We start from the raw sequence: 23,369 nt of genomic DNA on the forward strand, positions 1-23,369 counted from the left end.
CTTAATGTAGAGCACTTGAAAAATGCAGAAAAGCATGAGTCTAAAATTTGGCCATAATCCCACCTGGAGGTAATCTCCATTAGTTTACTAGGATGTGTTTTTGTTTCACCTGGAATGTAGAAAATTGGAAAAAGCATCACTCCCACCATAACAAAGAAAAAGCCAGATAATCTACAAAATCATAACTTTTCTTGAAACCACCAGAGAGCCGAGGTCACACTGCAACCATCTAGCCTGGAATTTATGGAAAGAGAGGTACCTTCAAAGAGAGACAAGACTCGGACCAGGCTCATCCGTGGTAGAGGGAGGAAAGTGGGACATCGCCACAAGTGGGTAAAAAAAATACATGTTGCCCACGAGAAAGACTAGAGGCAGGACAGGAGAACAGAGGAAGCCTATCTCCGAGGGGCCTGCTTGGAGGAGGGGGGCAGCCACTGCTGTGGGAAAAGCATGAAGCCCCATGCAGACCTTTCTCCCCCAAGGAACAAAAGCCTTGAGTGGCTCGGGGAAGGGCACAGAGGAAGCCCTGCTGCAGGTGGGGCAAGGTAAGAAGGAGAAGTTCTCTAGTCCTGGTGGAAATCATAGGGCAGACCATTAGAGAGTTATCTCTGAGGTAGGGCGGGATCACTGAGAAGGGCCACCTCCGAGATCCAAACACACAGGACTTGCTTAAGACTGAGAGAAGGCCAGGTCCACAGAGAACCCGCCTCTCTCCATGCTGCACAGGGAAAGACCTAGAGTGCAGGGTGGGACAATAACCTTGAGAAAAATCTGCCAACAACAAAAATTTCCAATCTAAGCATACAGTACACCCAAAGAATTTGAAGCTGGTGGCTTACTGAAGAGAACCATAGCAGCAATGAAACCAAACCCAGCTGAACTCCTGGCTGGAACGACTCAACTCTCCAACACTAATGACTAGGAGAAGAGGCTGGCCAAGTTCCAGGCATCAATACCATTTACAACAATCTCCCCAGTCTCAAAAGTCTCAACCGTTGTATATACTGTATGGCAGTCAATAAAAATTTAAAGACACAGAAAAGCAAGAAAAATAATTCACTCTCAAAATACAAAGCAACCAATAGAACCAGACTATCAAACAGGGAATTTAAAATGACCATGATTAATCTGTTAAAGGTGCTAACAGAAGAGACAGACAATAAACATGAGCAGGTGAGGAATTTCAGCAGAAATATGGGAATTACAAAAAATGAATCAAATGAAATGTTAGAAATGGAAATGAAAAAAGTATGGTAAAAGGGATGAATTAAACCTTCAACAATCTCATGAGTATATTCAATGCACTCAATGACAGAATTGGTGAACTTGAAGATAGGCCAATACAAATTACCCCAACAATACACAAAGAGAAAAATGAGGGAAAAAAGCAAAACAGAGCATCCAGAGTAGTGGGAAAATGTCAAATGGCTTAACATACATTAATTGAAATTCCAGAGGAAAAGAGAAAGAGAGAGAGAGAAACAAAACAGAAGAAATATTGAATAGATACTGGCTGCAAATTTTCCAAAAATAATGCAATAGATTGAGCCACAGCACCAAATGCTCGGAAAACCCCAAGTGGAATTAAAACAAACAAACACCTAGACACATCATGTTCAAATAGCTGAAACCAAAAATAAAATCTTAAAGGCAGCCAGAGGCACAAAGTCACATTGCATACAGAAAAATGAGCCAGAGAAGCAAAGGAATGAAATCTTTAAAGTCCTGAAAACAAAACAAAGTAAAAAACTTGTCAGCCCAGCCTGCCATAACCAGTGAAAGTATTTTCAAAAATGAAGGATACATAAAGACTCTTTAAGACAAAAACTGAAATAATGCATTGGCACCAGATCTTCACTACAAGAAATATTAAAATTCTTAGGCAGAAGAATATTTTATACAGAAAGTTGAATCTACACAAAGAGATGAATATCAGAAATCATTACAATGAGGGTATATATAAAAGACTGTTTTCCTTATCTTTAATATCTCTAAAAGATAACTGTATAAAACAAAAAACAGTGGCAATATATTGTCAGTTTATAGAATATAAAAGCCAAATGTCTGAGAACAGCACAAAAAAATGGAAGATGAATTTGGAGTATACTGTTGTAAGATTCTCTTGGTCTTATTTTGTTTTAAGGTTCTTAACACTATGTGGGAAGCTTTGTAATACATGAAGGTAGATTGTAATTAAAGATATTCAAACATAGGGACAGCCACTAATATAAGTTTTAAACAAGATATAAATCACAAGCCAATAGTGAAAATAAAATGGAATGATAAAAAATAATTAACCCAAAAGCAGGCACAAAAAGAGTAAACAAGGAACATAAACAGATGGAGCAAATAGGAAACAACTAGCATGATGGAAGATTTTATTTCAACCATGCATTTAATTACATTAAATGTAAAATTTTAAACATAGTAATCAAAAAGAGAAATTGTCAGATCGGATAAAAAGAAATACTTCACTATATGTTGGCTACAAGCAATCTATTTTAGATATAAAGACATAGGGTTAAAAGGTAGAAAAAATATACCATTGAAACACTAATTAAAAATTTAAAAGCTGGTGTAACTAGATTACATCAAAGTAAGCTTCTGAAAAAGAAATTATTACCAGAGTAATGAAAGATTACATTATGATAAAGGTTCAGTTCACCAGGAAGACATAAAAATCTTAATATGTACTTAATAATAGAGCTTCAAAATATGTGAAGCAAAAACTCACAGAATCAGAAAGAGAATAGACAAATCCATAATTATAGTTGGAGACTTCTACACACTCATGTCTCAGTAATTTATAGAAAAAGTAGACAGAAAATCAAAAAGATCACAGAAGATCTAAATGGGACTATCAATTAACTTTACCTAATTGACATTTATAGAACACTCCCAATGACACCAGAATATACAGTCAAGTACACATGGAACATTCACCAACATAGACCATTTTCTGGGCCATAAAACAGTTTCAGCACATTTAAGAAAACTGATGTAATGTAATGTACATTATCTGACAATAAAAGAATCAAGCTAGGAATTAATATCAGAAAGATATCTTGAAAATCCCCAAATATTTAGAAATTAAACAACTCACTTCTAAATAGGTCAAAGAGAAATTCACTAGGGTCGGTGGTGGGAATTAGAAAATATTTTGAATTGAATTAAAATGAAAACACAACATAAAATTTGTAAGAGTAAGCTAAGTAGTGATTAGAGGAAAACTTATAACATTAAGTGCTTATATTAGGAAAGTAGAAAAATTTTAAATCTATAATGTAAACTTTCACCTAGACAAACTAAAAAAGAAGAGCAAATATAACTCAAAGCAAGTATAAAGAAGGACATAATAAAGATAAAAACAGAAATCCATAAAATTGAAAACAGAGGAACAATACATGACATCTGAGAAACCAAAAGCTGGTCTTTGAGAAAATCAGTAATGTGATAAACCTGTAGACACATCAAACTTGAAAAAAGAAAGAAGACACAAGCTACCCGTATCAGGAATGAAAAAGGGGTTATCACTATTGGTACTAGAGATATTGAAGGGATTAGAAGGGAATACTGTAATAAATTCAAAGATTTAGGTGAAATTCTACATAAACTTTTCTGGAAAATAGAAGATAGGGAACACTTCCCAAGCCATTTAACAAGGCAAGAATTAACCTGATACCTAAATCAGACATAGACATTACAAGAAAACTACAGGCCAATAAAATTTTTATGAACCGAGATATAAAAATTTTCAACAAAATATTAGCAATTCAGCTCTAGCAATATGTAAAAAGGATAATACATTACAACCAAGTGGGTTTACCCTGGGAATGAAAGACTGGTTCAAAATCTGAGAAACAACAAAAGCTATGTAATCCATCATGTTAATAGACTAAAGAAGAAAAACCATATCATGATCTCAATAGATTAAAAAAAGCCTTTGACAAAACTCAACATCCATTCATGATAAAACTTCTCAACAAACTAGGAATGAAAGGGAACTTCCTCAATCCGATAAAGAGCATCTACAAAAACCCTGCAGCTGGCAGTGTATTTTGTAGTGCATAACTGAACACTTTCTCCTTAAGATCAGGAAAAGTACAAAGATGTCCATCCACATGCTCCCATTTAATATCATCCTAGAGGTTTTAGATAGTGCAATACAGCAGGAAAAAAGAAATAAAGGGTAAACAGATTGGAAAGCAAGAAATAAAATGGACTCTAATACTGGATTACATGATGGTCCTCATAGAAAATCCCAAAGAATCTACAAAAAATGCCACCAGAACTAATAAGTGAGTTTAGTAAGGTTACACAATACAAGATCAACACACAAAAATCAATCATGTTTCTATAAGCTGGAAATGAACAATTGGAAATAGAACTTTTTACAAAAGTACTATGTATAATAGCACAAAAAATATGAAATACACACAAGATCTATATGCTAAAACTACAAAATCTGATAAAGGAAATCAAAGAGGATATAAATAAATAGAGAGGCATACGATATTCATGGATTGAAAGACTCAAAATTGTTGAGATATTGATATATGGATTCAACAAAATCCCAAAGTCCCAGTAAGACTTTTTAGAGGTTCTATGAAATTAATATGCAAAAGCAAAGGGACAACTATGAAAAATATCAAAGTTGGAGGACTCACACTACTTTACTTTAAAACTTACTATAAGCTACAGTAAAAGTTATGGTATAAGCCATATATACATATATGTGTGTGTGTGTGTGTATATATATATATATATATATATATATATATATATATATATATATATGCAAATAAGCACCTGAAAAAAAGATGTTCGACATCATTAGTCATTTGGGAAATGCAAATGAAAACTACATTGAGATATCACTATGCAATTTTTAGAATGGCTAAAAAATAAAAATAAATGAAAATAAAACAAAATCCTGTTATACCAAGTGCTGTTGGAGATGCAGAGCCAACAGGAACTTCATATATTGCTTGTGGGAATGCATTTTGGAAAGCAGTTTGGCAGTTTTTTATGAAGTTAAATATATTCTTAATAGAACTCAGCAAGTCTATTCTCAGTATTTATGCAAGGAAAATGAAAACTTAAGGAAAATTAAAAACCTTTATGTGAATGTTGATACAGGCTTTATTCATAATGGCACCAAACTGGAAAAACTCAAATGCCCTTCAGCTGGTTGATGGATAAACAAACCGTGGCATATCCATACTATAGAATAGTAATCAGCCCTTGAGAGGAACAAACTACTGACACACATGATAACATGGATGAATTTCAGATGCATTATGTTAAAAAAATAAGCCAGACTCAAAAGGCTACATGCTGTATGATTCCATTTATATAAAATTTTGGAAAAGGCCAAAACTACAGGGACAGGAAACCTGGGAGAAATGGATAATTTTCCAGGAAAATATAATTTACCAAAATTTACCTCAAAGAAGACAGAAAATCTAATCTGACCAATTACCACAGGGGGAAAAAGATTTCAAAGAGCCCCCACAAAACACCAGGCCCAGATGCTTTCAGTTCCATATAATCTTTATAATTCTATACAATCTTTCAAGAGCAAATAATTCCAATGCTGTTTAAACTGCTTAGAAGAAAGAGAGGAAAACTTGCAGATTACTGTTAGGAGGTAAACAGATCATGGATATCAACAACTGACCAAGATTAAACATAAAAAGAAAATGGCAGACCTATATCACTTATGACTTTGGATGCAGAAATTCTAAATAAATATTTGCAAATAAAACCCTACAGCACATTAAAGAAAATAATATACTATGATTAAATGGGGTTTATTCCAGGAATTCAAAGATGGTTCAATTTTCAGAAATGGATAATTTGGTCATTTCTATAGATGATGAAAAACATTTGATAACATTCATCTTCTTCATAAAAATGTTTGAATTAAGAAAAGATGGACATTTCATAATATGATAAAATATATAAATCTTAACCCAAAAGCCAGCATCATGTTTAATGGAGAAATACTAGATGCATTCTCATCAGACAAATATTATAATATTTTCTTGAGAAATAAGCCTACGTGATTAGATAAGAGAAATAAATTACAGGCATAAAAATTAGAAAGATGAAGATAAAATTGTCTCTTTTTTGTAGATAATACAATTATAAACCTGGTAAACCGAAGAGTACCTCAAAAAATGATTAAAACAATAACATAATTAAATTTAATGTAGTTGGGTCCAAATGTAATATACAGCTACCAATAGCTCTCATATAAATATGCAACCACTAGTTAACAGATATGGAGGACAAAACTGCATTACAATAGCAACAAAAAGATAAAATTTCTAAGAATAAACTATTGGAACTGTGTTAGATTTATATGAAAATACATTTACAATATTCCTGAGAGCCACAAAAGAAGATCAAAATAAACGGAAGGGCAAAGCATGTTCTGGATTAGGAATTCTGACAATCATAAACATTCTCCCTAAATTGACCTATAAATATAATGTAATACTAATAAAAATAAGATGATAGATAGATAGACATATACATACATGTATATTAAAACAGACAAGTTGGTGCTAAAGTAGTTCATATGGGAAAACAAGTAAGTGATATCAGGAAAAGTCCTAAAAAGAAAAGTACTGATGAGGAGCAAGCCTACTAGATTTTAAAATATGTTTAAAAGTACAAAACTTAATACAGAGTTATCCTAGAACATAAATAGATTGAAATAATGTTATACATAGGATAGGAGAATTAGAAATAGCCCCAAATACATATACAAGTTAGTATATGACAAAAGAAGCATCTCAAATCTGCTAAGAAAAAGTGGAATAATGTATATATGATGTTGGGACAATGGGATAGCTACAGGGAAAAATACGAAGCCATATTTCACATCTAATTATCAAGATAAATTCCAAAAATTAAGCAAAAATTCAAAAGTAAAAAATCAAACCATAAAGTTATTGGAATAAACCACGAGAAAATTATTTTATAATTGAGGTGGGGGAGACTTTTTAAAACAAATCCAGAATTCATAAAAACAAGGACCAATCAATTCAACCACATAAATATGAAATATTTTCTGTATGGCAAATACAAAAGAACAACATAAAATGAGAAAATATTTGCAATTCTTATCACAGATAAATGGTTAACATTCCTAACAAAGGCTCCTAAAAATCAATGAAAATAAGATCAACCCACCAAGTAGAAAAATGGGCAGAGTTCATATGAAGAAAATATAAGTGACTCTTAAATATATGAAGAGATATTCAACTTCCTTCATAATAAGAGAAATGCCAACTAAAGTTTCACTGACAAAACACTGTGAAGTATCTTTTGACCCAGGAATTCTGCTTCTAGGAATTTATCCTACACATATATTCCGGCATATAAAATAATGTGTAACATCATTCATTGCAGCATTGCTTAAAGTAACACAAGCCTGGAGACATCAAGAAAACTGGTTAGATTCAATACAGCAGAACACTGTGCACGTGTTTACAAAAGAGGGAAAAAGCTCTTTGTGGACTGACACGGAATGCTCTCTGTAACAGTTCCAGCAGGAAACAGATGCCATTCGAAATAGGAAAGTTTATTTATATGGGACAAGTTGCAAAAGCGTGGACTAGCTGTAGAGGAACCCAACAGAGAGATGGCTGCAACCCGGGTCTAGGAGCAGCTGGCTGTCATCCACCCTGTGCCCAAAAGATAACCTGGAAGCAAGCAGAGCTCAGCAGAGGGACTTGGTCAGCCCAACGTGACCTCATAGGGAGGGAACCAAGGCGTCACTCCCCTTACCTGACCCTCCTGCTCCCTCCCTCTGATCTCCCGCTGGGCTCCCCATTGGTGGATCCAGCTGGAAGCCAGAGGAAGGCGGGGGTCAGTCTCTCAGAACAGAGGGCAGCGGGCAGTGTGGAGCAGAGGAGAGTGCCTCTTTCTGGAGGGGCAGATGGAAGCTAGCCAACACAATCTCCAACATACACTTTGCCTTTTTTGTTTTGTTTTGTTTTGTTTTGTTTAATGCAAGGTACAGAATGATAAATATAGTGTGTCACCATTTTCGTTTTTTTTTTTTAAAAGAGAGGATGAGAGTATATTATATGCATTTTATTATGCATGAATAGCAGGTCTGGGTGGACCCCTAAGAAACTGATTATATTTGATGCCTCTGAGTCTGGGGAACTGCAACAGGAGGGAGGCTTTCCGCTGTATATCATATTATATCTTTTTCATTTTGAACCATTTGCATAGTTCAAATACAACTTAATCTTTACAAGTCCAACATTAATATCTTTTATAAAAGAAACCCCAGGCAGTACATGATTAATCCATTAAAGAGAAGAAGGAACCATAAAAGTAAGGGACCAGGCATGAGGGGAGACGGGAACCAGTGTGCCCACCTGTCAGGTAATGCCTGCAGCACCGTGGGCATCAGCACCCCGGAGATAGCTTTGTAGAGGATGGAGTCACACACGCCGACGATGTTCACCACTGTGGAGGAGCCCAGCACGGGCAGCATGTGGGGCGGCATCCCTTGCCAAAAGTGCAGAAGGAAACTTTGAACCTGTATGGACCCACAGAGAGGAGAAGAGCTGTGAGGTTACAGAGCCTTGGGGCTCAGCCAGGGCCAGCCCAGGCTGCAGCACTACCATTCATTGGCCCCACAGTGGCGGAAGTGGTCCCCAGCCTGGTGTGGCCTAGAAGGTCCTGGAAGTTCCTCCTGCCCCATGGCCCAACCCCTGCCCAACCATGTGCATGGCCACCGCTAGGAAACCGCACTGCTTGGCTGCCCCGGGTCTCCCTTGCCCCCTTCTATGTTTACTGTGGTCTGGGAGACCTTTAAGAAAGAGAGAGAGTACTGTTGTTTAAAACATCAGCAGACTGGTACTCAGTATCCCATGAGTCCCTGGGTGACTCAGGGACCCCTGGGTATTCCGGGAAGGAAGGAAACGATATGGGAGCTATAGGTGAAAGGAGTTTCCCCGGAAGGTAGATGAGGCACCACAAACAGAATTCTCCTGGTTCAAAATTATGCATCAAAAACTGGGTAAAGTGCAAGGGACTCTATATGCCTAAATTCCTCTGCCTCCCCAGAGAGCCCTGGCTGGTTGGTGCCATTATGGGATGTGGAATGGTGCTATCTGGGTGGTAATCTAAGTGGGTACACAAAGCATGTGTGATTGGTTCTTTTTTTCATCCCCAGTCCCTAGCATGGAACAGGAATATAGTAGACACTCAGTAAATGGAGCTCTTTTTATTACTATGATGAAATATGATGTCCTCGAGTTGTGTTGTTGATGAACAAATGGCAGAGTGAATGTCCGGAGCAGAGAACTCCTTGAAGGCTCCCTTACACCTTAGCGTGTGAGTTGGAGGTGGGGGAGAGAGCAGGGTGGGGGGTGGATGGGAGGGACAAGATAAAGGACGTGAAGAGAAAAAGTAGAAGATGGTTAATTGGTATATATAACAACATTCAAAAATATATAGACTTCAGTCAACATTGAGGAGTGGCCCATCTGAAGATGAGGAACAAATAACTCTGAATTCAAATATGCCCAATTTGGTGCCTGAACTACATATTCTTCCTTGCCCCCACAGATGGGCACTCCTAACCCCATATTAGCCACATTAGCCACACAGGCATTAGCCACATCCCTGATTCCTCAGATCAATCCTGCTCTGAAGCAGGATATAACTGAGTCCCTCTAGTCTAATACTTTGGAGGTAGTCCCACTATTGCCATTAGCTTTATTTATTGTCTATGGTATGCCAGGTAATCTGCATAGGTTCTAATAAAGCTGGTGCTGACACATTATTTGTCCAAAGCCAGAGAGCAAGTCAGGGAGGAGAGAGAGCCCATGTCTGCCTGGGTCCTTCCACTGGTCAGTCTTGGGGCTGAGCTGTTCTTCATGTTGTAATTGAGCGTCCACCCCATTCCTGAGGCCCCTGTCCCTCCCTGGGCTGCTGCCACCCTTCCTGGCTTTCTTTTGCCCTGGGGAGAGTCCCTTGGGTGCCTCCCAGGAAGAAGATCCTGCTTTCCTCCAGGAGGTGGGTCCCTACCCTGACCCAGCATGGTGACCTGAACTCAGCCTCTGTGGACAGACTCTCCCGATGCCCACTGCATGCCTTGGTTTCCCAGGGTAAACACTGGGTGGATCAGGCCTGGGGGATAGGGGATGGGGAGGAGAGCATGCCCGTCTGGCTTCCCAGGGGAAGGTGGTTATTGCCAAAAACATGATCAAAGTATTGAAAGAGTCAGCTCTGTAAATTGTGAAACTTAAGTCACAGTTCTGATTATTCCACGTCAGTGAAAACAATGCCAAGTTTTCATGCAGTTAGAAATTTAAAACAAAGAAGAGCCAGGTGAGTGGGACTGCCTTTGTTCCAATCCTGGCTCCACTACCAACTAGGGGTGTAACATCTGTAAGCCTCAGTTTCCTTATCTGGGAAATAAAAGTACTATTTATTTCACAGGTGTTGGTAGAGACTCCTAAAAATTGCTTACTATAATGCTTGGCACATGGTAGATGCTTAATAAAGGTAAGCTAGAGTAATGATAATAATTCTCGTAACTAATATTATTATTTTATCATGGAGGCACTACCATCAGTAGGCCCAAGAAATCAGTGAACTGCCCCAAAATTTGAGACACTCTTGCCTAAGTTTCTTAGTGTCACTCAGCCAAGATCTCCATTGTGGCTCCCCCCATCTGTCAAGGCTCCTGTTTTGTCTTTGGGTTTCCTGTTGGCTGACTGTTGGCCTGGCCTGGGCCATGAGATGGCCATAGCTCCCGGACAAGGTGCTGGCCCTCCACATGAACCCCCCGCAGTCTCCTGCCCCCAGCCTGCCCCTTGGCAGGGGACTCAGGTTGGGCCCCGGAGCCCCTTGCCTGCCCTTTCAACTCTAAACAGACAATCCACTCAGTTGATTACTAAGATTTGGGAGATTCTGAATTCATCTGCCTTACTTAGCTCTCCTTGCCTGCAGCTTCTATATGAGCAGTTAGTTTCTAGCAGAAAGTCTGGAAAAGATCAGCTGCTGTCAACATTAAAACAAATCTGTGCAAAGTCTGTCCGTTTCAAGCCTGTTCAGGCTGCACAGGGAGCCCTGATCAGCCCTCTGCCTCCAGAGGAGCATTTTAAGAGGGTGTGTTATCCAGTTTTGACCTCTCCTCCTACTCTCTGCATTTTAGATCACTTAATGTCCAATGGCGCTAGTCCCTTGGGGTGAGTGGGACAAGGAAGAGGGGAAAACAGTGCAAAGCTCAAGAGCCAAGACTTGGAGGTTAGATATGCATTTGAATCCTGGCCCTGATGACTGCAAAATAGACAATCTATACTCAGAAGGTAGCGCTAGCACCAAAGGGACCTCCCAAGGGACTGGACTTGGAGGATGAGGAAAAGAGAAGAATCAAGGTTTGTGGCTTGAGCAATCAGGCACATGGTGGTGGCAATTTAAGCCCTGAGAAAACACATTTGGGGCAGAAAAGTAAGAGCTCTGATTTTGATGGGTTAAGTTATACGTCAAGTCAAATGAATCTGGAGTGCAAGACTAAATATATAAACATGAAAGTTATTAGCTTTCAACCTATTGTTAGGATGAAATAAGACAACTTATGTAAAATGCCTGGCATTGTGTAGGCTTTCCATAAATGGGAATTTATTATTAGACAGAAAGGAGAATTCTGATGAGTTCTCCCTACTCCTTGCAAGTATAAGTGGTAAAAGAATCACCAGTAAATGACTGAAAGTTATTTAAAATAAGTTTCTTGGTTTATCTGTTTCAATTCCCTGAACCCTCAGCCCCTTTTCTGTGGGTTCCATTAAATATCAAAAGATGATTTCCTTAAGAATAGCTAAGCAAATTTTCTTTTTCTTTTCCATGTCCATGTTTAGTTCATTCCTAATATAGTGGAACCTTGTGGAAACACATCTGATGATTTTCAATCAGAGGTATTGACTTGCTATAGAATCAGAAAGATCTCAGTAATAACTACCAAATAGCTACCATTTATGTTCTAAGTATAAAACCAGACACTTAACACAATTTCATGTAATCATCATCATTTTATGATAAAGTAGGTATAATTATCTTCATTTTACAGCAAAAGAAACTGAAGTTCAGAGAGTAACTTGCTCAAGGTCACTGGCTAGTAAGTGATGGACTTGGAACTCAAACACAGGACTATTTGATTCTATAGCTCTTTGCACAATGTGGTCTGGAGAAGGCTTTGCAGGGAGGCCCTGCATGCAGATTGAGCTCTTTGTACTTGCTTGACAATACCATGTCAGTGGCATTTTTGCATCCATCCATCCATTTTCCATCCATCCACTGTTACTGAGAGCCTAATAGTCTGAGTGGCAAGGAGACAGCAATATACAAGAAAGGCAAGGTCCCTGACCTCAATCAAGGACTTACATTGTGGTGGTAGGACACAAACAATGAGTATGCAAACAAATAAGATAATTTTAAGATTGTGATCTTAGCATAAGTTGTAGCTCTAACGGATATGAAAGGACTTGAACACTTGAGACAAACTATAAAGTCAAGGTGTACCAAATATACCCACCATCTAATTGCCAATTAACTTTTCTCAACTGTAGGAGAAAGTTATGCTCATCAGTGGTAAAATATCTCCCTTCATTGTTTTGTGGTTGGGTAGGGTGAACCACATCCTGATGAGCCATCTTAAAAACAGCCATCAAATAACCCTGCCAGAGGGAGTGGAGAGAACACTGAACTAGAGGTGCCGGGGACAAAAGATCTAGTCACCACTTTGGACCTAACCACTATATGACCTTGGGCAAGCCTCTAAACCTTTCTGGTTGATACATCTGATAATAGCAAGCATTTGCATGGTCTTTTTCAGTTTACTAAGAGTTTTTATCAGGTATTGTCTCATCTCAGCCATCTAGCAATCCTGCAAAGTAGACAAGCAGGGATGATATTTTTATCTTCACCTGCAGGCTGAGGAATCGAGGCTCCGATGGCAGAGCCAGATCTTGAATCCAAGCCTGGGACACCAAGACTGGCACTTTTTCCATAGGAGCACTCTGCCCCTCACAAGGTTTCTGGACTTTTACCACATATTCTGCATCCTAATTGCTGACTCACGTGCCTTTTTCTTCTTCTAGACTATATTTCGCTTACCTCCCTTTTCCTTGGGTCCAGAAAAGCATGTGTTCAGCAAGCATTGGAATTAAATGAAATGAGATGATGGGAGTGAGCTTTGAGATTAAGAAAAGCTATATATGCACATAAGGAAGACTGTGACTGGTTTTACTAGCAATTGTGGCAGAGAGGGACAGCTGTCCACCAGAGATCTGAGCTCTCCTTCTGTAGTGGTATAAGCTGCAGCATAGAACTGCTGCCCATCGAGGAATCACAATTCCCAGCACCCCTTGCATCAGTGTGGGGACATGGGACCAGTTCTTGCCAATGGAATATGGGCAAAAATGATCAGTATTATTTCTGGACTGACAAGGTTAAGAAATGATTATGCCTTCCCTTTAATCCTTTTCCCCATCCACCAGTTGGACAAAGAGGATCCAAGGCTCTAGAGGGAGGGTGCAGCTACAAGACAGAAGAAGCCTGGATCTCTGAACCAAATGCAGTGCCCAGCCCTCCAACCAAGAGGATCCACACTGGATTGTGATATGAGTGAAAAATAAACTTTTACTGTGTTAAGACTTGGGGGTTTATTTGTTACAGTAGCCAGCACTGTCTTAACCAACCATGAATCATTATTTGCCCTGATCTCACTGACCTTTGGAATATAAGATAATAATCAAACCACAGTTATAAGAGAAAACAGTGATTTTTCTTTCTTAAACAAAACAAAATTCCATTTAAATGTGACTCAAGGGATTTGGGAGATTTTAAAGGACATTTTAGAAATCTAGTGGATAAATATATATCTTTAATTACAATCTAGTGGATAAAAATCAAGGGAAATTCCACTCAACTGGGACAGAATAGTCTCCTCAACATACGGTGCCAGGAGAACTGGATATTCATATCCAAAAGAATGAAAAAGGACCCCTATCTCATACCTCATACAAAAAATTAATTCAAAATGGATCAAAGACATAAATATAAGAGCCTGGGCCACAAAACTCCTAGAAGAAAATGTAGGGCAGCATCTTTGTGATCTTGTGGTAGGCTATGGTTTCTTAGATTTTATACCCAAAGCACAAGCAATGAAAAAAATAGGTAAAGGAGACCTCGTCAAAATTGAAAACCTTCATGCTTCAAAGGACTTTGTCAAGAAAGTGAAAAGGCAGCCTACTCAATGGGAGAAAATATTTGGAAACCACATACCTGATAAGGGTTTACTAGCCACAGTATATAAAGAAATCCTACAACTCAATAATAAAAAGACAAGCCAATTTAAAAATGGGCAAAATACTTGTATAGACATTTTCCCAAAGAGAAAATACAAATGGCTAAAAAGTACACGAACAGATGTTCAATATCACTAGCTATTAGGGAAATGCAAATCAAAACCACAATGAGCTATCATCTCACGCCTACTAGAATGGCCACTATTAAAAACAGTGTTGGAGAGGATGTGGAGAAATAGGAACATTCATTCACTGCTGGTGGGAATGTAAAATGGTACAGTTGCTGTGAAAGAGAGTTTGGCGGTTCCTCAGAAAGCTAAGTATAGAATTGCCATATGATCTGGCAAGCTCGCTACTAGGTATATAGCCAGAAGAACTGAAAGCAGGGATGCAAACAGGCATTTGCACACCAATGTTCATAGCGGCATTATTCACAACTGCCAAAAGATGGAAGGAACCTAAGTGTCCATCAACTGATGAATAGATAAACAAAATGTGGCAGTTTCTGTAAGATGGAATGAAGACCCAATGTATGCGACAGCATGGATGAACCTTGAGGACATTATGATGAGTGAAATATGCCAGACAAAAAAGGACAAATATTGTATGATGATGTCACTAATATGAACTAATTATAATAAGCAAACTCATAAGAGAATATAGGTTACCAGGAGACATGATAAGGGTAGAGAAGGGGGAGGTGATGCTTAATTTGTACAGAATTTCTAATTAGGTTGATTGTAAACATTTGGAAATGGATAGAGGTGATGGTAGCACATTTTTGTGAGTATAATTAACAGTGCTGAATTGGGTGTGAATGTGGTTGAATGGGGAAGTTTAGGGTTGTGTATGTCACTAGAAAAGCTAGAGGATAAAACATGGGACTGCATAACACAATGAACCTGTTGTGGATGATGACTGTAGTTAATGGTACAAATATAAGAATGTCTTTCATGAACTATAATAAATGTATGATACTATTGCAAGGTGTTAATAAAAGCATGGTATATGGGAAAAAATACTCCTAATGCAAACTATGGACTATAGTTAACAGTAATGTTTTAACATTTTTTCATCAGTTATAACAAGGATAGCAAACCAGTGCTAAGCGTCAATAAAAGAGGGGTATAGGGGTAGGAGGTTTTCTTTTTGGAGTAATGTAAATGTTCTAAAATTGATTGTGGTGATGAATGTATAACTCTGTGAATATACTAAGAGCCACTGACTGTACACTTTGGATGGATGTATTCATACATGTAGTGTGAATATGTCTCAATAAAACTGCTTAAAAATATCTATCACAAATGTCACTTGAAAAAACTACATTCAAGGTGAGGGACTAATGAGACTAAATATCAAATGCTTTTATAATTCACATTGATTAAGAAGGTTTTGTCTTTTTGAAGGACTAGATAAACAAATCAATGAAACAGAATGGAGAACCAAGAAGTATGTATGTATGTGTGTGTGTGTGTGTGTGTGTGTGTGTGTGTCTACCCACACACACGTGCAAGAAGACTTTATATATCAGTGGACTGATATTTAATAAATGGTGCTGCCATAACTTTATCCAATTTGAAAATATATAAATCAGTAACCATATGTCATGACAAACACAAAAATATGAGTCATGTTTGAGGTGTTATATAATTTTAAAATAAAATGTTGAAATTAGCCATATGATGTTGGCATTGAAAACCATTTCTTAAACAAGGCATAAAAACCACAAGCCTATGGGAACAGGTTGATAAAATAGACTATATGAAAATTAGAACTCTTCATGCATCACCAGACATCTATGAAAAAGAGAGATGACAAGCCACACAATGGGCAAAGATATCTGCAAGGCATATACTAACAAGCGATTAGTACCCATGATATATTTTAGAAACTTCTATATAAAGAACAACAAAAAAAATTAAAATGAAGAGATCAACAATGCAAAAGAAAATAGGCAATGGGAATGGCAAGGTATGTCACAGAAGAAGGAACTTCAGGAAACCATATGAAAAGATGCTCAACCTCCTAATATTTTGGAAAATATAATCTTAAGCCACAATGAGATACTATTCTCACACTGATTGGTCAAAAATAAAAAATCTGACAGTACCAAGTATTGATGAGGATGTGCAGCAATATTTTTCTCTCATCTGTGGTTTGTGGGATTGTATATTGACACAAATACTTTGGAAAGATGTCTGGCAGAATCAAAAGCTATAAAAATTAAAAATGCTTTCATAAGTTTGCAACAAACTTACTTGATGATAAAACTTGACCTGACCTTATATAAGGCTATTAGTAAATCAATAAACTATCCATGTGATTATCAATAATTAAAAAAAAAAAACTCAAGGGAAGGAAGAGTAGTACTTCTCTATCAACACACTGCTACTCCCTCTGGGTCTACGAGCCATGGGTCAGCTCTCACGTGACCTCTATCCCACAGAGTTAAAGTGGGAACATGGATGAGCTAGTGCAAGGAAAACATTTGATACAGGGTAAGTGCGCAACAATTTTTGCTGCTGTGAAACAGTGGCAGAAAGGCAGAAAAATATGGGGGAGAAGTACATTTTGTAATTTTCATCATCTTTTTTGATGTATCTACCTGCAACAGTCCCCCCCACCCCCCAACCTTTATACACAAAGAGAATCCCGGGGATCTTTCCCACCAATAACTTCTGCTTTTTATAGCCCTTTCAGAGTGTGTATTATCTTTCTTCAAACTGAATGTCTGCATGTGATCCCAGGGTGTTTTACAGCCTGAGAGGCATTTTCTTTAAATAAAAAGGCTGCTGGTTTACGGGTGAAAGGTGTGGTTTCTTGCCTCCTTCTGGAAGGCTCTTTGGGACGGCATTTTAGGCAAGAGTGTTCACTTGTCTCTCTGAGTATATAACAGGTGCTGCAATCATTCCTTAGCCTTCAATTGTTTCTCATTTCCTCTTCTCCATTCTTCAAACGTAATGTGTTAAAATAAAAATGGAAGAGACTTCTTATGTTGTTTGTATTCAAGCATGGCCCTGCAACTGATAGGATTTGATAGAAATGTACCCCAGACCTTTAGAATGGAGAGTAACCAGCAGCAAAGCACAGAATGGAGGAAGCTTGGGAAAAAGTTAAATCCAAACGGTAAGAAAGCTGTTGTTTAGTTTCTCTGAATCAATAATTCTGGGTGTAATTATACAGCGGCAAACCCTATCTTCCTAGTATGCCAATCAGGCAAGATGCAGTTTACAAGTTAGATCAAGGAAAAGGCTTTACCAATTGCTATTCACATATAAGATCTGGAAATATCTGCTTGGTGGTACCACTGTGAGAATTAAGTGAGTTAGTGTGCATAAGGGCTTCCAGAGGGCCTGGCACCTAGCAGGCACTCATGAAAATAATTAGCATTGTAATATTTTAATACAGAGTATTCACAGTCCAACAATTGTTGACCTACCTCATCAAAGTTGGCTCTTATTACAGTGTCCAGTATTCTCTGACAGTGTGTTCTGTACATCATAATAAAGGTAGACACCTGTGGGGGGTGAAGGAATCAACAAAAAAGGCATACATTAACACCTTGGATTTTCAATTTTAAGTCATTTATTCCCTTTTGGGGGTGGCATTCACCTAACTACACTCATCCTGCAATACCCAAATGAGACTCCTTTTCAGTAGGTGGTGTTCTCTGACCGTCGGCTTCCTCCTCTGTGCTCCCACAGTGCTGAAGTGTTTCTCCTTTAGAGCGCCAACCCTTTGGTACTGGGAGCTTCTGCCCCATTCTCCATTCCCTGAGACCATGGGCTCCAGGAAAATAAAAATTACATGTAATTCATGCTTGTATTCCAGCACCTAGCACAGTGCCTGGCACATAGTAGGTGTTCAGCAGAGTTTACTGACTTCTCCTATTAAGCTAAGATACTGAAAAGTTGAAATACAGTGTATATTTATAAGAAGAGATGCTTCTGCCCAAATCAAAAAAGATATTTGGCAATTTTCTGGAATCTGCTAGGCAAAATAATTTCATTTCAAGCTCCATTTATTGAAGAAATTTAAAGTCATGGTTCAGGAAGTTTGTTGAGAAAAAAACAAATTTGGGAAAAAAGATTTATCTAGTTCTTAGATTTAAAAGCATCCTTTACAGATAAAAGGTCACCTTGTTTCAGAGCAGACATGCATTTTATACAAACTTAGTTTGCTTATACAAATAAGCATCTGTCTCCCCACTTGACTGTAAGGTCTGTCTCATTCACTGCTGCAGCTCCAGCTCCTGGGCTGATATGTAGACACCATAGCGGTGCAATACCTGTTGGAGAACTGGGCCGCATTAAGATGGGTGCATTGGAGATGTGATACCCTAGGGGAAAATTTCCCCCAGTTTTTTTTTTTTTCTTTACAAGAATTTGTTCCAAATACCTTATGACCCAAACTATCTGTTTCACTATTCCTATAAGATCTTCTTTGTATTTGGGACTATGACAGATACAGAGAGAGACACACAGACAGACAAGGAGAGAGAACTTTGCCCTTGAGAATAACTTTGGATTTATAGAAAAGTTGTGAATATAAGGGGTCCCCATAAACTCCACACTTTGTTTCCCCTATTATTAAAATCTTATGTCATTATAGAACATTTATCACAGCTGTATCAACTAATATTGATATGTTATTAACTAAAGCCGAGACTCTATTTAGATTTCTGTCTTTGTACTTTAAACTCGCCATTTTGCAATGAGAGAAAGAGAAAGAAAGAGGGAGAAAGAGAGCCACCCCCATATTCACTTCAGGCGAGGTTACCTTCTCCTCAGGCAAACTGGCTGGCAGATTTAGATCTTTGACATTTGGAAACTCCGGCAGCAGCGTGCCAAGTTTGGACCGGGGCGAATATGCCACTGTCTGTTTGCTCACTTCTTTCTTCCCCGTCTCGCTCACCCAGGCGGCTCCTTTCTTGGAATACATCACATCATAATATTGGGAGCTTTCCTTCACTGCAATGCCGTAGTAGTGGTACCTGGGCCACAAAGAGAGAGACAGACAGACCCAAATGCACTATTATCAGGGCCTTCTTGAGGATGGCTGGGTTTGTCCTACCCGGGGCTAGAAGAGTTAACTCTCCTGGGAGCCTTGACTTGTCTCACATCCTGAATTAAACCAAAGTTCCAGGTTGCCAGCCATCAATCAGGCAGGTAAAAATAACCAAAATTACCTCCTACAGACAATGTTAAGTCAAATACTTTGCAAAGCAGAGAGGGGGATGAAAATTTTTTCCATTTGTACTTCATCTCTTCTATCTAGCCACATGTGATCCCAGGGTCCAGCACTGGAGCAGCCCCTCCCTGTGAGACGTACTGATGACTGCTAACTGTGCCACCCACAAAAATCGATTTGGTCCTATGTTTTTCTTAATAAATTGTAGTTTCAAAGAACTGTATTTTTTTAAAAAGACATTTAGTGCTTCAGTTGACAATGAATGTAAAACAGAGACCAGAACTTTTGCTAACTTAACATGGGTTTAATAATAGAAACGCTTCCAGTTAAGACTAACGAGGGATGGAGGCAACATTTTGGTTTTTAGCTTCAGTCCATTGTGTACTTACTACATTCCAGGCACTTTGTAGAGTGCTTTACGTGCATTAATTTGTAAAAGTAACCCTATGGAACAGTCTTTCTACAGAGGAGAAAATGAAGGCGAGAAAGCCCACTTTGCTCACGGTCAGACAGCAGGTTAGTGGAGGAACAGGTCTGGAACACAGAGCCACGATGCTAAACCAAGAGAAAACACCGCATAGTGGTGTTGTGAACTTTGATGTCTGTCAGGGACGCTTATGTAGTTTAACAAAAATACAGATTCCTAGGACTTTTCCCAGAACCTACTACTAATTCAGAACATCTGGGATTGGGGCCCAGGGATCAGCATTTAAACAAGCACCACAGGTATTTCTGATCACACCACTTTGAGGTCTACTAGCCTGTCGGGTTAAGCATCTGCATTACATCCCCAGCTCTACTGATCCTGTTGGAGACCACTGTAGATCCCTTGTTGTTGGAGATCACCGTAGATCCCCTGTTGTTGGGGATCACCGTAAAACGGGATGCTCATCATAGCAGTTGATGCAATGCTAGGTGCTTCACTTCTATTATCTTATTGAACCTCACAGAATCCCTGTGAGGCTAGTGCTAATTGTTATCCACATTATACAGATGAGGAAACCAAGGCCCAGAGAATTTAAGTAACACACAAGATCACCCAGTGACAAAGTGAGAGGAAATGAGGCTCTCAAGTACTTCTAACCACCAAGCCAGTGATTCTCAAACCTAATACTAGTATATAAGAATCACTTATCAAACATATTAAGATACATATCCCTGGGCCCCATCCCCAAAGATTCTAATTTAGTATGTCTACAGGAGATTTTTACCATCACAAGGCAAAACTAATATAATACATGGACCTCGCTTTCAGAAACAGCACACAACATATAAAATACTTTGTCTACCCACAGAGATATATAATACAAATGCGAAAGCATTTTGAGTTATGGGAAAGGCTTTCAGAAGGTGGGAAGAGATAATCACATATAACCTTCCCTCTCCCCGCTCCCCTTTTACTCTCGATACCATTCTGTGATATTTCTGTTTAGTGGGCATCTCGCCTCTATCTGAATGCCTCCCGGGATGAAGAACTCAGACCCTCCGAAGGCAGCCCAGTTCATTTTAAGCCGGTAGTTAACAGAAAGTTCTTCTTTGTGTTGAGCTACTATCTGCCTTCTGTGCCTTCTACTTCCCAACTGTCGTAACTGCCTTTCCATCTGAAGGGCACTCCCTTGCCAGGGGCGGGGGCGGGGCGGGGGTGGGGGTGGGGGGGGCAGGGCTGGTTCCAGTTGCTCCAGAAAGTGCCCATCAGACAGGAAGGCAGTTAGGACATGCCTCCCCACCTTTAAAAGTTCCCCTTTATAATTTCTCAAGATCAAGATAGTAATATTATTCAAACCAGACCACTCTGTGATTATTCAGAGAGTACGTGTTGCTATAATCAGCAACTACAGTAAAGTCATTATTCTGACCACTTATCAGTTTTTCTATTTCAGTTCTGTAGGGCATGTCAACTTGCTCTCAATTAGCCAACCCCCAAATTTCTTCTGCCGAGGCAAATTTTGCTGAGGGAGTTTCTCTATAAGGCTGAGTTGCAGGTTGGAGACTAGAGCTTATTATTTTCTTTTGATTGGTTGAAAGTGTGACCAACCTTGGAGGATTCTTAATGAGAGGATACAAAAATACCGAATACATAACATTTTTAAAGAGGATATTGTCTAATTTGCCAATCTCTATGGTGAAGACTAAGAAAACAAAAAACAAAAACGAAAACAGATTCTTGCATGTAGAGAGAAGGAAACCTTCTCCAAGTTTATGTAGGATGGGAAGACTTTTTGTTTTATCTTTACTATCTTTATTCTTCTATCTTAGAAATGGGCAACAACATATTGGAGATAGTGACCCTTCAATACCATAAGCTGAAGAGAAGTAATTCTTTTCCATTCATTCAGCAGCCTTCCATCTACGTAGCTGTTTAACTGACATTTTGAATTATCCACTGTGTACCAAGTTCTGTGCTCACAAGCAGCCGAGGAAGGACAAATCTGGCAATCATACTGAAGCTGGAAACCTCATTTTTAAACAAATGCCAGCGTTTCTCATTATAAAGGTAGTGTGTTCTTCAGAGTAGTCACCTTGGAAAATTGTTAGGAATTTGCTCTAAGATGTCCCTTATTCAAAAAGTTTTTCTAAGTCTCTTTAGAAATCACTTCCAGAACTTCTATACCATACCACATGCACACAAAAATCCACCTCATTATTTTCCAAACTTTACCACAGGGGGTTTCCCCAGTTTGATTATGTACTTGGGTCCAAAGTTAAATCCAACCTTGGAGGATTGGGACTGTGCTGCCAGGGATGGCAGGGGCCAGGGTGGGAGTAGAGTGTAATTTTTGCTCAAGGTGACAGCATTGGACATGCTTTTGAAACACCCTTAGAGATATGCCTTATAAATCCTATACAGCTATTGAAAAAAAAAGTGTCAATATGTTATAGGTCAGAATGTGCTGACCTGCTGCTCAACATGGTGAAAATGATTAAGAAATGCTGCATAATAAAGCCCCCCTCCAGTGGAGTCCCCACGTACATTAACACACTAAAGCTTCTGAGAAGTCCTAAGTAAAGGAGCCTCTTTAACTCGGGGCTTACCAAACTCATACAGCCACCAACCCTTTTTCATGGAACACCTATTAACATCCAACAATTTTCAATACACCCTTAGAGGCAAGTCTTACAAATCCATATTTTGAGCAGCGTAAGCCAAGATTCCCTTCCTGTTTTCCCACTGACAAGTGTCCACACACATTGACCTCACCCCTGCTGTCTGGGTTTAAATGTCACCATCTCAGAAAGGCCTTCCCTGGCTACTCTTTCTAACTAGCCATACCCCTTCTATTATTCTCTAGACAACTGCAACCCAATTATCTGTTTATTTACTCTTTTATTGTCTGTTTCCCCACCAGGATATATGCTCCATGAGGGCAGTGGCCTGTTCTCTCACGTATTCCCGGGACCCAGCACACGTGGCTGACCCACAGAAGGTGTGACCCCAGTGTCGGTGGGCTGGCTGACCCAAATGATGAAGGTGAGGCAGAACGCCATTGGATACACGGGATAGCCACATATTTGGTCCCCTTCTCCCATGCAAAGATTGTATAGGTTGCTTTGCTAGCCAACCAGATGCTATCAGGGTAGTTTCCTCAGGAAAGCAGTCCAAGTAACCTGGAGATTGTCCAAGGAGCCACAAGATGTTCCTTTAAATGATGCCCAAGATCATTTTACAAAAAGCCTAAGGGCAGGGTGGCACAAAGCCATATTCCTTAAAGCAGCTGGCCAGGTGGCCCTGGGCTGGGCCCTGGGGCAGGGGACCTGGCTGTCACAGAGCTCCTCCACGCACCCTCTGGACACAGATGCTGGGCCAGGCCTGGGGACAGAGCTCAGGATGAAGGG

At 39.1% G+C, this 23,369-nt stretch overlaps 1 protein-coding gene across 2 annotated transcripts in view; it reads right to left on the minus strand.

The window, feature by feature from the left end:
- The window catches only part of RFX4 (regulatory factor X4), a 163,760-nt gene that overhangs the window by 55,886 nt on the left and 84,505 nt on the right, over positions 1 to 23,369 (minus strand). For both annotated transcript variants that reach the window (XM_037846577.1, XM_037846576.1), the window contains exons 6-8: positions 19,125 to 19,338; positions 17,785 to 17,862; positions 8,403 to 8,566 (exon numbers count right to left, since the gene is read on the minus strand). In XM_037846577.1, coding sequence (XP_037702505.1) covers positions 8,403 to 8,566; positions 17,785 to 17,862; positions 19,125 to 19,338 — 456 coding nt within the window. The remainder of the gene's footprint in view (positions 1 to 8,402; positions 8,567 to 17,784; positions 17,863 to 19,124; positions 19,339 to 23,369) is intronic.

The sequence above is a fragment of the Choloepus didactylus genome, chromosome 8 (genome assembly GCF_015220235.1).
Source record: "Choloepus didactylus isolate mChoDid1 chromosome 8, mChoDid1.pri, whole genome shotgun sequence".
NCBI classification, from domain to species: Eukaryota; Metazoa; Chordata; class Mammalia; order Pilosa; family Megalonychidae; genus Choloepus; species Choloepus didactylus.